The following is a 15774-nucleotide window of genomic DNA, read 5'->3' as shown; positions in this document are numbered from 1 at the left end:
CTGTATTACATATCATTTCTTATTTTTTCTTATTTTCTCCCTCTTTTAAAACAAATCTCAAAAACGTCTCATAGCTGCATGCTCATGTAAAATGCTTTCTCCAAACAAATCTGCAAAACTGAAGCCTGTTCACATGTTGAAGCAATGAAATGAAGCCTGCTGTATGTCTCCTCTTCGTCCAGCAAAGGGTCGTTGTTGCTTATTAAATGTTTCAAAACTTCCCATGTTATCAACAATCTGAAACAAAAAGATTGTTGGCCAATTACCTGCTGATATGTCTCATTAAAGGGGACACATCACATTGAGTTCATTGATCATGTTGAGCTCAAAACAGCAAAACTTGAAAAGATGTCATACAAGGCTGAAGGCGTGGTGATTTCAGATCTATATGGCTGCTTTCACACCTTGTTTGTTGTACACCAATAGAACCCATTTAGTTAATTTCAACAGGTACTTGTGCACACCAGAAAGGGTTCAAGTGAACCCTGATCCAGCCAAAATTTGGTGGACTCACTCCGCCACCAGTGACCCTGGTTCCAGGTAAGAACACAAGATTTTGTCTGTCTTTCATCTTCCTTCCTGCTCTGATTTAGAGGACAAACTTACCTTATCTCCTTCTCTGCCTTCTATTTAAATCACTAAATAGCTAGTTAGCATTGTGCACCTTAATAGAATGAAGTGGCATGAATAGAACTCCAGATCTTAAATGGTGCAACATGATGGTCAAAATGATACTGAAGTCATCTGTAGTACAGTACAATGACTCCTTGTGATTTGGCTTAATATGTTATTCTTATCAAAACTATTGAAATTGTTACTCAAATAAAATAGGTTTTATTGTAAGTTTCATTAGACGTTTCTTTAATATATAATTCAATTTCTCAGCTCAACTACACATGTGCACAAAATTTGACATCAGTTACATTTCATTTTAATGCTGTAAATGCATGCACACACACACAGGCACAAAGAGGACAGGAGATTTGACCCAGAGTTGGTAGTTTGTTTACTTGTTAATATTTTGGTTTGTGAATAACAAAATGATTGTATCTTCATGCATAAACCCTCTCGTTGAAATGTGATTGGTCAAAAAAACAAAAAAACATGAAAGAACAAAAGATGTGAAAGAAACCGACAGAAACTAAAAACAAAGACATATCAGCAAATACTTGTTCTGGTATATTGTTACATAAAGTCAGAAAATGCTATGATCAATGTGTCGACTGTAACAGCTAGAAATCTATGCATTGTGCAAAAATATTTGATATCAACCTGGTGAAAGCGTCCGTCAGTGCGTGCACATTTGTGAAGTGATGAAGGCAACAGAAACGACACTAAAGCCGTATTTAGATGGTAAATGGATTAGGGGACATGAGCTAATGGCTCCAATTACAAGCGGTAGTCTGATTTTATTGCTGTCCGAATAAACAATTGAAAGTTCATCTCCTGTTTTTCGGTGATCTCGCGGGTCCTCTGGGAGTACCATCCCAAATCGGTTTTCAAGCAGAAGCTTGCTCAGAATTAATTTGAGAAAATCCCCAAAAAAATCTGCTACATGACACTTCACTAAGCTATGCCTGCAAACAATCAATGTCACGGCCAGGTTGGGTATCAGAAATTGGCATCACGATAACATGAGGTAATCTTTGCCTTCAAGCTTGTATTCCTAGACTTGTCATTAAATGAATAGTCAATAATGTCTTCATACTCTTGATTAATATCTCGATACAATAGGATCAAGGAATTAATGAACCCACCTTCCACCACCTATTACAACCATTCAACAACCATGCTCCTGTACCTACAATTTCCTGAGTGCCAAAATCAATCGTCCCGTGATTGACAGAACATGTCAAACATGTCATGTCTGAATGCAGGAGCTGTATCAGAGAGGAACCATGTAAATGTGACTTTCACACATGTCCCCCTGGGAAACATTCACCATCCAAACCCGGCTTTAATTAGCAAAATTCAGCATGCAAGTGAAGAATTGTCACGCAATAAGGCAACTCACCATCTCAGCTGGCTCCAATACTGCTGAACAGAGACCTTCCTCATGTTCCTCTGTTCTCACTACACAACACAGGTTTATGAGCATTTGGTGTTTGGCAATTTCATGTCCGTTTTGTAGAATACAGCTAAAAGTTGTCAGGGGGCCGAGCCGATGGTGCATTCTGACGGTATTAATCGTTGAGAGGTGCAGGGCATCATTTCAGGAGGCTTGGAGTGTTTGGGAACGACTTAATGTCTTGGTGTTAGTGTGAGGTTAATTCAAGGTTAACTTCTTTAAAACTGAAGTTTTCTTTCCTCTGCATTCTATCTCATTAGCATTATTATCCGCCATCATGCACAGTTTGTTCCGATAACCTAAACATTCAAAAGTTCATACATCTGTTAAAGAGGACACGCCACAGGGTACGAAACTCAAAGGAAACAAATCATCAACTTGACAGCTAACATAGCTTATAATCAGCCTAAGGCAAAACAGTAAGGACAGGTAGTGGGTCGATGGATATGGGAGCTTTCTAACAACATTTAATTTGTCACTTGTTAGGACCAAAGTTCTGTAGTCCATGTGAAACTCTCAGTACTGTGGGCATGATTCCAATGATGGGGCCCTACAACGATGACCAGCAGGGCACTCAGATTCGAAAGCTTTCTCCCTTGCCATCAATGTGGCGCAAGCGCAAGTAGACGTCAGTGCCAATGCCCTGCATAGACTGAATGGACACTGAACCACCAAGGTACTCTGCGTAGGCCCTGGATGTCGGCAAGCCAAAGCCAAACCTGAAAAAAAAGAAAAGACGCCACCTTAAGACTGTATGCGTAACATAATGCTCAACTGCCAACGTTTACATTCCGGGTTTTAGACAATCTGTTAAAGATCTGTAAATCTGATCTTGCGTGGTCCTCATTTGTCTGTAAATGCCTGAAGTTAAAGCTACTGTATTCAACTTCCAACACACAAAAATAATTTCTCTGTATCTCTGTAGTGCTAATGGAAGCCCATTTAAGTGGGCACTAAAGTACATATCCCAGAAATCAACAGTGTGGCAGCACTATGCACTGACAGGTATAATTCATGTTTGATTATTGAAAATGGATAGGTGTTTACCTGTAAACACATGGAATCTCATTGTGAAGGCATCTAGAATAATTATGAGCTTTGCTGCGTTTCTGTGATGCGTTTATAAAGACATGTCATACATCCTTGCTCTTTAATGGGTTCAGTCCTAAACTATATATTGCTCTTAAATTAATTTTACCATTCAAATGTACATAACTTAGCTGGAATACCAAAAAAACAATAGAATCTGTAATCTCCATTTGCCATGCTAGTACTTCAAACGTGATTAATATAGATTCTGTTAACACGCAAAACTCCATCCCCTGTGAGCATGACTAGCCCGAATTTTAGCTTTGTAAACAAGAGCTCTCTATTTGGCAAGCTGCTAATCAATGACTTGAATCCAAGAAGACAACCTTGAGTCTTTTTGAAATATGGCTAAAAGATGACTTTATGGATTTGTCAGACTGACAAATTAGTTAATTTTAATGTCCAGTTTTGTCCTGTATTATGTTTTTATTGAGGCTCTCACATTGGCAGGATGTGGCAAAAGGAAGGAGTGTGGCCATGGCTCTCCTACCTAGCAGCGGGTAATCGCTCATTCTCCTGCTGCGATGTGAAGAAGTATTGCCTCATTCATTTGCATGAGGAGATATTTCTTCGTATCCAGCGCCGCGCCCCCCCCTGCTATAGCTCTGTGGCGCCCCCCACTTTGGGGACCACTGAGTTAAAGTAACAAATAATCATGCATGACCCAGAGTCGTCACAGGTGGTAAAACATTTGATTGAATGCCTATTTAAAATGATTAGTAATGTTGATAACTAATTTAGACATGATAGGCTTAATAGGCATAATAGGTTTCCTTCATTATAAGGTTCAAATGTGTTTTGCAGCTCCAGGCAGATTTTTCTCTTTTCATAGTAAAGGTTTCTCACTCATGAGCCAGCCAAGTTTTGTTTAGGCTTATTGTCGCAGACATGAGGTGGCAACAATGAGAGAATGATGAAAAAATCCCAAACTAAGGTCCTAGATCGCAGTCCTAGACACTCAGATACCCAATTTAGGAATTTTAGGCCCAAATGTGTTGCGTTTCTACCTGCATAGGATTGTTGTAGTGCTACAATCTTGATAGGCCGCAGTGCGACATAGTATAACTGTTATTGTGTAGTTTGCAGGAGGTTTCTGTGTGCATGTGAAACCTTCGACATGTAATCAGTGCTTTCATATGTATCCACATTAGTGTGGCTGACAATATCAATATCTCTTACAAAAATCGCCAAAGGTCCAGTCAGCAACAGTTCTTCTAGGATACAGTGACATTTGAAGATATGATTAATTCTTACCCATGCATTGGGCTGGACTGGTTTCCACTGTTGGTAATGTTGTTGAAGAGGTTGCTCATACGGGGGTCCTGTGCACTCTCCTCAGCTGTACTAAAGTGATAATCCATCACCTTATCCATGATATTGTGAGGGATGCCACCACCACGGTCTGAAATCCTACACAAAAAGCACAATTCATATTAACCCACTAAATTAACCATATTACACATAACTGGTTTATTTGCCCTTCCACACATAAGTTATCCTTGTTAGAAACAACCTGGAAAATGTGAAATAATAAAACCCTCTGGCCTTTGATGTTGCTTCCAACAAGCAGTAACGTAGACGCTGTGATGTCTGCAAGGGACCATGTGAAACCTAGACATACTGTTATTTGCTGTCCAATCACCTATTAACCTTTATTATTACCTAAATCATAAATTAATAATACAACCATTTTTGTCTTCCAATCCAGAAAGATATAATATACCCTGTAAACTGACAAATAATAAGACGACACGTGCCAGTACAGCCAAATATGGACCCAAGGCAATTGTACTACCTGACTTCTTCTCTTTTCCATGACTGCAAGGTTAATGATTAAACCTGCCATCATGTCTGATAGTACATCATCATTTCTGTGTTTGATTAAAAATAACCAAAAGGGAAGGGAAAATGTACAAGTAGAACCTGCTATTGAGCTGTCTGCATAAGAAGGGAGTACAGCTTCACCTAGACCCATCTGGTGCAAGGTACCGCCTCGGACAAGAATGTGAAGACCCACTGTAGGATGTAATAAAAGATGGCGGACCCCACTAATTGGGGCTCAGTCTCTTGTCTTTTGCCAACTTATGTACCACGCTCCAGCATTAATAAACCACTGAAGTGCTGTCTCCTTTCTCATATACAAAGCCTGTTTACACAGTAAATTGCTGCAACCCCATTAAAAATAACATTCAAATTCCAGCATGTTGATGATTTTATAAACTACAGTTTATTTATGCTGTGTAAAAACATGGTGGAGTGGTTGCTGGGTAGAAAGCCTAGAACAGGGATGGGCAAACCTTTTGGCTCAGGGGCCACAATGATTTTAAAATTTGACAGGCCGGGCTAGTGTGAACTTTCATAAATTACCTGTAAAAGCTATTATACATTCCCCAAATGCTCACTGAATGCACTTTTAGCCATTTCTTCCATTTCAAAAATTTTAATTACGTCTCTCCCTGGCCAACCATTAGGGGTGTGACCTCCCCCTATGCGTGCTAGTTATGGGAATTCCAGCTCTTTTTAGTGATCCAGTGGCTCAGCTTACCAAGAAGAGCTGGCTCTTCCTGCTCCCAAACGGCCCTTTATTTGACCATTTCTGCCTTTCATAATTCAGCCAAATTTAGTGCCGATTTTTTTCCAATGTTTGTGCTATTTATTCGCGCATACAACCATATTAATACATAATTATATTTTTACCATTTGTTTTTATAGAAGCAAACATTTTACATGACATTGCGCATACAATTATAGGATATTTTAGAGATCATATTGGAGATATTTGGATATTTATACAGAAAGAAAAACTGCTGATTGATGAAGAAAAGTGCTGATTTGACCTATGATTAGTATGTGTGCACATCACTGAAATTATTCAATAAAATTATGCTAAAGCTTATTATCTCCAGAACACCTTAATATTATTTATGTATAGTTATGTTAGTTGCAACGTCACCAATACAGTTAACCACTTTCCGTCAAACAACTTTCTTTCTCTAGCCACTCTCCGCAGTTCTGAAGTGTGTCTGTCACTAAACTCAACCATTTTATAATTTTCTATAAAGTAGGGGTGGTCGATGCTCCAGACTTTGGTATCGAACCGATATCAAGTAAATAAAAGGCCAGTATTGCTAAGTGCGAGAATCTTTTGCAATCATGTTAGCCAGAAGACCATCCTATCATTCTGCAATGTATTAAGTTGCAGAAAAAAAATAAAAATGGCTTTTGGACGGGAGCCGGCTTCCATCGTTCACGTAAAAGAGCCTACTCATAGTTTGCCCACCCCTGGCCTAGAATGATGGATGTAGCTGTATTTCTGTGTGGCACAAACATGACATTGTTAGCACTGATGAAGGTTTTGACCTCGTGGCACTGAATGCGACACATTGTTTTACACAATTATAATAACAAGCAACAGCACTGAACATGGAAACTGGTTTCTATAAATCACATGTCAAAAGTCTTTCAACGTAGTTCGTTACTGAAATAAAATATTCTCTCAATAAAGTTTCAATGAAATAAACCTTTGGCCCCTCACCTGATAACAAAGTCAGTATCGTTGTTGGCAATGGTGACGATCACGTCAGGTACATTGTATGGGGTGTCCAGATGGCTCTCCATGGTGGCCCTAGAGGGACAAATAAGGTCATGTGTACACTGTAAAACCAGTATCAATGTTTTCCCTACCATTACAATTAATTAGGTAAACCAATGAGAAAAAACATTTACGCATTTATACATAGTTTTAAGCTGTGTCAGAGGTGTTGTGTACCTCATGGCGTTCTTCAGGAGCTCTGGCAGGATGTAATCCAGAGGGAGAGGGATAAAGGGGTATCTGGCAGCCACATGTCCATTGACCCTCACCCTAGGTGAGTTACCGTACTGGTGCTCACACAGACGCCTAGTGGACAAGAGGAACACATAAAGGACAATTAACAATACATGAGAGCTGGTCTCCAAGTTCTTGTGGTCTATAGAAGAGTATTTCAATGATGAAGACACAAATGCTGCTGAATGCAGGGATTTGAGAATTGGTATAATGTGTTTCTGCTAAATGTTTTAGTCTTTGTTAGAATTGTAGCAGCAGCATTCTGAACAAACTGTAGCTGCCTCAGAGCCGTTTTAGGGAGGTCTGAAAAACAACATTAGTCTAACCTGTGAGTAATAAAGGCATGAACACATCTCAACAAGGCTTGTTTGGACACGAGTCCTCTTTAGTTTAATTATGTTTTTAAGATGATAGTAGGGTGATTTTTTAAACTGGTTTTATGAGGCTAAGTTTGAATCCATAATAAATACCAAGATTTCTGGCTTGAAGGGAGATTAGATTATTTAATTTGAGTACATTCTGGCACATCCAGTCATTGACTTGCTCAATGCACTGGCACAACAAATCTATAGGACAATAGTCATTTGGTGACAGACCTACTGTATATATATTTCAGTGTCATAAGCATAGCTTTAATGAGCAATGTTCGGCCTAGCGCAAGCATGTAGAAGTTGAAAAGAGATAATTCTAGGATTGAACCTTGGGGAACTCCACACAACATAGCTAGCTCAGATAGCTGCCAACGGAAACAAAATGGTTCCTGTCTTGCAGATGTGCCTTGAACCAAGAAAGTCCAAGCCAATTTTCCAACCTGTTCAAAAGTATCGAGTGGTCAACAGTGTCAAATGCAGCACTAAGATACAACTTCAGTATTGACATATTGTACGGCCATAGTCAATATTTGACACCATTACAAATAACACCTTTAAAGAGAGTGGATAACTGTCAAGAAATGACCGGTGGCTCAATGGCCAAAGCAAAAAGGACTGGCATCCCTGCTGTTGTGGGAAGTATTCTGAATTATGATGAGTATCATTTCACGCAGCTGATGAATTGGTTTCTGAAGTTTAATTGCTTCAATACTGCAAATAAGTACTTTATTTGTAATACATTTGACAACTGTCCAGAGGCAATCAAAGTTTCAAAATTTTGGACCCAACCCAAAACAGACCTGTCAAAAACCGACCCAAAATCAATGTGTATAAATTAATTTAGAGAGCATTAAAGAGACACTACACAACTACAGCCTCTGAAAGGACCACAGAGTACACAGCCTCTGCAGAGGATGTTATGAGCAATATGAAGGATATGTTTCAGGGCTGTTTTAAAGGATCACATTATAAGTGCTTATCTGTTCTAATATGACTTCCCAGCTGTATTTTACATCAGTTTCACTGGGTTGTGCATTACTTGCATTGATTACTGTGCAAATACGTCACACAAACAACATTATAAAGAACAAGATAACTGAATAAATGCTTGCGCAGTTTAAACACAAAAACAAATGTTTGCACTGCAGGTGTACCCAGAGTATGGTGATTATTTGTAATTGACATACTGAATTGCATCACTGCAGACAGGTGATCCTAATAAATTGGGAGGCAAGTGTATGTGGTTGTTGAAAAAAAACAACGTTGAAATATTTGAGGAACAAATAACCCCTTTTCCTTTTCGGGTTGATCCATAAGCACCTGAAAACAACAGGTACAGTAATTACAACTCCTGACCAGGGAAGGGGGAGGATCCTGTGAACATGTGTGAACATTACTGTCAAAGTTACTTTCCAGCCTTCCCAGTCTGTAAACAAGGTACACTACAGACAAGTGTTTGTGTCAGTACAGACAGGCAGGGAATATAAAATCACTTGCCCGTTTTATATAGCAAACAACTTATGAGAGTATGAGTTACGAGAATGATTTTCATGACTTTTCCAAAACTTTTGATATTTCCCAAAACATTTACAGACACATATAAGACACCTATAAGACACATTTTACAATTTCAACATCTCGTTTAGTATTTCCATGACCGTTTAAAACTCATCTTTGGTTTGTATCTGCAACCATGTCTTCAGTACTGTTCAAAAGCAATTTATAGTTAGGTTATCAATCTAACAGTACCAAGCCAAGTGACAGGGTCTGGACACAATCAAATGGTAAATGGACTGTACTTATGTCATGCTTTTCAAAGACGCATTTATACACTGATGGAAGGGCATACCATGCAAGGAGCAAACCTGCCCATCAGGAGAGCAACATACATACAACATAAGGCAATGCAGTAAATACAAATGCGGTGAATCCAATACCACCTTTGGGAAGCTGAATCGTTGCTGTGCTCATTAGAGGCAGTACTTTGTGCCGATGTTGCAAGGGACTGTGGTATTCATTACAACATATATCATTTTAGTTTATCAGTGTCGATAAGAATAGATGAATGCATTTTCATAAGTTTATTCAACGCTAACCCTTACTCAAAGTGAATCCTGAAGTGAGGCAAACTTTTTTTTCTGATCACAGTGAAAATCAATGACTGTAAAATGAACAAGATAATAAGCAATTATACGTTGTGTCGAGCCTGCAGCTCCAGGCATGAAGCACGTCTTTTCCTGAGCACTTATCAGCTGACTCTGACTTCCCTCAGGCACACCAGTCAACAAAGCAAAGTCACTTCAAGGTGAAAAAGACTTACCGAGCAAAATCCACCCACTTCTCTATTATCTTTTTTGGGGAGAGACGCCTGCATATGATCCCCACAAAATCAAGCTGAAAAGAGAACAGAACGGTTTACATTTCATTATTCATGTCAATACTCTAATTCCCATCCTAATAATTATGCAGGAACACCATCTCGTCATTTATCATGCCAATGTACATGAGAACAATTTCAAGACTTAATTTTCTCTTTATCTAGAAATTTTATCTGGTTTTAGTTGTAAAAATGTTCACTTGCAACTTACAAATTGAAAGGTTCTACATTCTTTTTTCACACCTCCTTACCTGCAAATTATTTTTTATTCAGAAAGTGTAGACCCTGCTTACTAAGGGCTGATCTTGTGTTGTATAGAAACCTCATATGCACATGGCTTAAGATAAAAGCCTGGTAAATGACTTAATGTAAACGTTGCTCAGAGGGCTACGGCTCAACAGAATTATTCAAGTGCATTTGAATCTGAAAACACTTTCCCGAGAAATGCCAACCTAACATATGTAGTAAGAAAACACCAGAGACTGTTCACTAAAAGAAACATTCAGACATACATTGTCTTCGTGGAGGGCAAGATGGTGTGTGGCCAACATACGGATTCCCAGGCGAGAGCAAAGGGTTGTGTCCAGAAAGCTGCGGATGATTGTCTCATCCTGCAACAACAGAAAGAAATATGCTGCCGATTCAACAGTCGGGACTCACCAAACAGCCGGACCAATCGTTTATACATGCACACTGATGTATAAGTCAGATTATCATAAAATAGATTTATAAGTTGTCTGCTTCAACATTGCTGATGGAGATTTCATTGTTCATTGATGTTCAGTGATTATACTCTTAATACTTATTCTCATCAATCCATCTCTGTCAGTTTCTGCAGACTCTCCATTGTTTGTCATGACAACGTGCAGGAAACAGTCAAAGGAGCCACAAAGCAGCACTACTTTACATACAGTATTACGAATATTATAGCACTTTCTCTGGTGGGCACATCAAATGACATGCTTATCCTCAGAGAGAAGAAAACACTTGGCTTTTTTCTGGCCATCGATCTGTCTGTATGGATGGATGTCATTACTACTATTACAATTAATCTAAATAATATTTTCATAGCTTTCTGTGTTGTTTTGTCCATTTACAATATTTGAACGCACTTGACTTTAGTGACAGTGTGCATCAGTCTACTTTCGCATCTTCCAGGTTGGAGGAGGTTTAAAGGCAGGTGCATGTTTTAAACTGACCGGACACATTGGAACACCTCATTCAATTTTAATAATATAAAAGTGCTGCCCAGAGTCGCACAATCCAACAGCTCAACTGTGTTTGCAACTTTCCTTGTAGATATTTTGGTTGATGTGGTCCCACCTAAGTTGCCAACACTGAATCAGGCCCTAGGTGTGCTGAGAGCGCCAGGGCAGGAGAAGGTACCTGCATGTGTCTGCGACACTCCCTGAAGCCTTGGGCAAGCATGGTGACCACGTCTTTGTGGTCATCCAGCAGCTGCTGCACTAGCTTACAGAAACGAGCGTCCATTTCCTGATCCTTGATCTGTCAAAGGGCGATCACACATCACAAGATTTAAATGTCACTTTTACATTAGTATATACTCTAAAGCAGTACTATTGCACTGAAGAAAATAAGGATTGCACACATTTTACCATTATATTAGACAAACGTGACAACATCTATTATACTGAAAGTTGTTTCTAATATTCATGTGGCACTCACCAGGGGAAAGTCACTGAGCATGTGATAGGCTCTGATATACAGTTCATGCTGCAAGAAAAAGAGAAGGAGGAAAGAATGTTAACTTCCCTCCAATGACTGAGTCTGCCAAAGTCTGATTCTCTTCCATTCAAACAGAAACTGTCCCCCCAGCAGCACAGGCTCTGCAATGGGCCATAATAATACATATGAATTGTCGAATAAAAACTGAACTTCACAACAAAAATTATTCTATTCTAGAAAGCCACTTTTTGAACAGCTAATGGAAAAAGGGGGTTTGTGCTTCAAACAATCAACACACAGTAATGTCAGGGAGGACAAAATTGGGTGAAAGGTCACCTGCAGTAAAGCTTACAGATGAGCTGCCAGAGTTATGAAATGACTGCACACCAGAAGAGCAAACAAGGAAGTTTAAATGTATTGAAAAACGAGCGTTCAGCAGTCGTACGTTTTTTTCTTCTTCACGCATTTGGTTTTCAAAATGTCCTGCTAAATGCTGCAGGGCCTTGTGAGCGTAAAGCCATGTTGTTACATGTATTTTTATTACATGAAAAAACCTTCTGATAACATTTTATTTATTGAGAATCATCTAAACTCTCCAAGCATTAATAATAGTGTCTTTTGGATTTCTGCTTTTTTTTGGTGGGAATTCATTTAATAGGTTTGACTGACCAGATTGTCAAGGGCCAACATTTCCAATCTTAAAGTGCAGCCGTTTGTGGTGAGGAAAGCCAAATACAATTTAAATGAACTGAAAATAAGACAATAAGAATACAACTCCAGTTTTCTATAACAATCAACCAATTCATGGTCAAGTTATTTCACAAAGAAATACATGTTTGAATTAACTATACAATTTCTCTAAAGCACTCTCTAAAACTTTGACATTTCTTAATGACTCTTCCTCGCGGCTGTGGAAGGGATCAGAATCCATACCCCAGTGAGCCTCAGTGGAAGCCAGTCTGAACACCACATGTATTAAAAAAAAAAAAAAAAACAAAAAAAAAACCTACTGCTCCTCTGTTTTCTTTTTTGAAAAAGCTGGCTGAACAATTCAGTCCATATATATGGGAGATCTACTTCACTCATTGTGGTAACCCCTCACCCATGAGAACAACTTGTCAGATCCACACGATCAAATGATCTGGGCGACACGTTTGCAGGCATGATAAACAGGCAATTAGCAAAAACAACAGTGGGAAATGGAGCCACATTTAGCTGCTTTCTCTTGCCAGCAGAACTGTGTATACTGGTGTTCTTACCACTTGGAGAATGGTGGGATTGCAACCTATGATGAAAGGCAAACTGCGGAATCCCTTGATACGATGAGCAATACGTACAGGCAGTTCCTTGTGTAGGTACTTGGCACTGCTCTGAGATCACACACAAAAACGTGAGAAGAAAAGAAAGACACCCACTGCATTCAACATAAATACAGTTAACAGCTTTCTCATTGGTTGAAATATGACATAATACAGATATTAATGCTAGTCACTGTTTTTAATAGGAGGGTGTCAATTGTTATCAGTTTGTTTGTGCTCCTCAGGCATCATGTACCCGACAGGTCCATGATGTATAGAGTCATTACACAGATACATGGAATAACTGAATAATCCTAAAAGGTTGATTGTAGCTATACTGTCATTTTGACAAATTAAGTTTGAAAAAGTAATATTTACCAAAATATGGTGTCCGTCAGGAGACTTCCCAGCATACAGCAGGGTTGCTAGGGTGAGTCGCACTGAGGCCTGTGGGGGAAACAAAAACAGTCGGTTGAAAAATTACAATTTAAAATGTAAATTTTGGAATTTTAACACCTAGTTGTAACTTAAACCTCCTGACAAATTTTAATGCCACACTTTTCAAAGTTTTTTTTTCAGCAATATGATTACCATATAAATGCCCTCTAAAAGTACCCTGGGAGCTTTAGGAAGAAAAAAATAGTTTGATCTTATCTTGTAGGATAAATTACGTATTGCCATGAGAAATAATTGACTTTATTCAATGTTACACTGCCGTGTACTACAAGAGTAGTTCTGTTTTCGCAAGGTGAATGTTATGATTGCAAATAGTTCTGACACCAGGCGTGTAATGAGCATATGGTGAGGTCCTGAGGTCTCCATGTTGTTGCCGTGGATTGAACATCGAGCGAAGGGAACTGACAGAGGCAAAGACTGAACTGGTTAACCACAGGGAACATCTGAGAATGAAATGAATCCTTGTGTACTATTACGTGTTCGCTCCCAATGTTGGACGCGGACATACTTCTCCTATTTACGGGCTCGTGTCTTCGCTTTGGAACTTTTCTTCACATCTACGGTTCATCATGGCGTTTAGCTGTCAACAGCCATGTTAGCCACCAACACTGACATATCGCCAACAACTAACGGAAGTGGAGAATTTACTTTCTTCCCCAAACAACCGATTATCTCTAGCTATCGTTTTCGTTTAACATACGAAATAGAATTGGCCTGGGGTTTACGGTTTACGGATTTCACTTCACTGGTGTTGAATTCCATCTCTTGTATCAGCTCTCTGGTGTTTACAATTGAACCCAGATTGAACAGTAGACCTGGCCGAGAAGCGAATGTCTTCAGACTTGCGTGTGGTACTTAAATGCATCACAGGCAGTTGCTAATAGCTAGTGTTGACACCAGGCTACAGCTAGCTAACGCGTGGCCACAGTGAGATTATTGGAGAGACAAACAGGGAAAAAAGAGAACGCGTTACCTTTTCTGCGGAGATATCAATTGCTGACTGGTTGAAGAACGACGTGACAGTTTTGGACCTCTCTCTTGCCAGCTCGGAGTATCCCTGCATCGAGGACGTGGAGCGAAATCTCCGACTCACCGCATTTGACATCGGTGGTACTGTTTTGGTGACTGGGGCCAGCAAGAAGCTGCCGAGCCTCGGCCTGGCTCTGCAGGTAGCGCCGCTCAGCATCTCCGCTGCTATACGCGCCACAGTAGCACGCATTAGCGGCCGAGCAGCGTGTGAACAGGACGGCCCGGCCCTGTTCTGTCCTCGGCAAGCACACAACTACACGATATTACGAGGACATCGAGATCGTCGTAACGGTGCACAAAGGCGCGTATGTGCGTACAGTAGAGAGGTTACAGAAAGGGCTTTTATACGCATTGGCCAAGAGCGAAAAGCTGCGGCGACGACATGACGACTGAGCCAATCAGTGCGAGGGACGGGACGGAAATGGACGGAGAGCCCCGCCTTCATATTACTGTACGCCAGAACGTCAAGGTGATGGGTCAGTGCGCCCGGCGGCTCTTCGCTTGCCCTTGATGTAACTACGCTAAATGAGTTCAACCAACCCACACACATGTGCTTAAAACATGAGCAGCATTCTGGGTGAATATATAAATCAATATCCACAGGTTTCATTGAAATCATTGGAGGGGTAAATTGTATCTGCGAAAGTGACTCACTGTTTTCTTCTTGCGTTTGATCCTCCACCGACACATACATGTGGCCACAGTTTGTTCGTGGTTTGCAGGTTTTGGCAAAGCTTGGTGGAAGGATGGGCCATGACCCAGGAAGAACATGCAAGATCCAAATGTAGATCCTTACATTTTAGGGAAGCTCAGCAATTTTACAAAATGTTATGATTTGGTGGAGAATTACTTTGAATGAAAGCTTTGAGATCCCTGTGATATTTCCTCTCTACAGCACAATCAAAGTGAGGCGGATCTTGTGGATTTCCAAATAGAATGGTGTGGCAGGATGGTGGACCTGTGGGTCCAAACACTAGATGACCTGCTTGGTTTGGGCGCTGCCTGGCATGGAGACCGCACAGGCTGGAAGGGCAGTTAGTAGGAGCACAGGAGACGAATGTACACCAAATGATACAAGACAGAGGGACAGTCAAGACAGACAGTTAGCTGCTATGCGCCATCCTCTGACTATACTGTTCTTTTCTTTTTCTGATGCTTTTATTACATTTTCATTGTAAAGCACTTAGAATTGCTTTGCTGCTGAAATGTGCTATATAAATAAAATTGCCTTGCCTTGTCCATACCCACACTACCACTGACTAACCAAGGCTAAGCTAAAGTTGAACTAAGCCTAAACTAAACTAAGACTAGCCCATCACTCTCTTGCAAGCGACCATGTTCATATTTTCTTTTTTTTTTAGTATTTGTTTTTATTGAAGCAAACATTTTACATGACCGTGCGCATAGTTAAAGGACATTTTGGTGTTATTTTTTTATTCAGAAAGAGGGGGAAAAGCAGAGAGAGAAAGAAAGAAGAAAAGAAGGTTGTATTAATATTATTGTTGTTTAACTTTTTTCGTAGACCCTGAGTGAAAAAGGCAATATGAGGTAGAAGCAGATTGAAATTAAAACAG

The 15774-nt window shown here is 39.9% G+C and overlaps 1 protein-coding gene across 1 annotated transcript; it reads right to left on the bottom strand.

Annotated features, from left to right (window-relative positions):
- Nucleotides 1-988: 988 nt before the first annotated feature.
- bckdk (branched chain ketoacid dehydrogenase kinase) lies at nucleotides 989-14585 on the bottom strand. Its single transcript, XM_076161251.1, has 11 exons — nucleotides 14145-14585; nucleotides 13094-13162; nucleotides 12677-12787; nucleotides 11418-11465; nucleotides 11118-11237; nucleotides 10244-10342; nucleotides 9675-9748; nucleotides 6927-7055; nucleotides 6693-6782; nucleotides 4412-4567; nucleotides 989-2787 (listed from the first exon to the last, which is right to left on the bottom strand). Exons 1-11 carry the CDS (start codon nucleotides 14388-14390, stop codon nucleotides 2643-2645), a joined length of 1287 nt encoding a protein of 428 aa, XP_076017366.1. The 5' UTR covers nucleotides 14391-14585; the 3' UTR covers nucleotides 989-2642.
- Nucleotides 14586-15774: the final 1189 nt, after the last annotated feature.

Source organism: Genypterus blacodes, unplaced genomic scaffold, assembly GCF_046128005.1.
Source record: "Genypterus blacodes isolate CSIRO-AG114 ecotype Tasmania unplaced genomic scaffold, CSIRO-AGI_Gbla_v1 ptg000111l_1, whole genome shotgun sequence".
NCBI lineage: Eukaryota > Metazoa > Chordata > Actinopteri > Ophidiiformes > Ophidiidae > Genypterus > Genypterus blacodes.
The sequence above is the reverse complement of the archived record's forward strand: the minus strand, read 5'-3'. Positions and strand labels throughout refer to the sequence as shown.

What these genes read in the sequence shown, in the direction of transcription:
- bckdk (XM_076161251.1), bottom strand. Translation starts at nt 14,390, where the DNA reads ATGCGTGCTACTGTGGCGCGTATAGCAGCGGAGATGCTGAGCGGCGCT. An exon ending in TGCTCAGTGACTTTCCCCTG is followed by an intron (nt 11,238 to 11,417) that starts GTGAGTGCCACA and finishes GCCCTTTGACAG; the next exon opens with ATCAAGGATCAGGAAATGGA. An exon ending in CAGTCCAGCCCAATGCATGG is followed by an intron (nt 2,788 to 4,411) that starts GTAAGAATTAAT and finishes CTTTTTTTTCAG; the next exon opens with GTTTGGCTTTGGCTTGCCGA.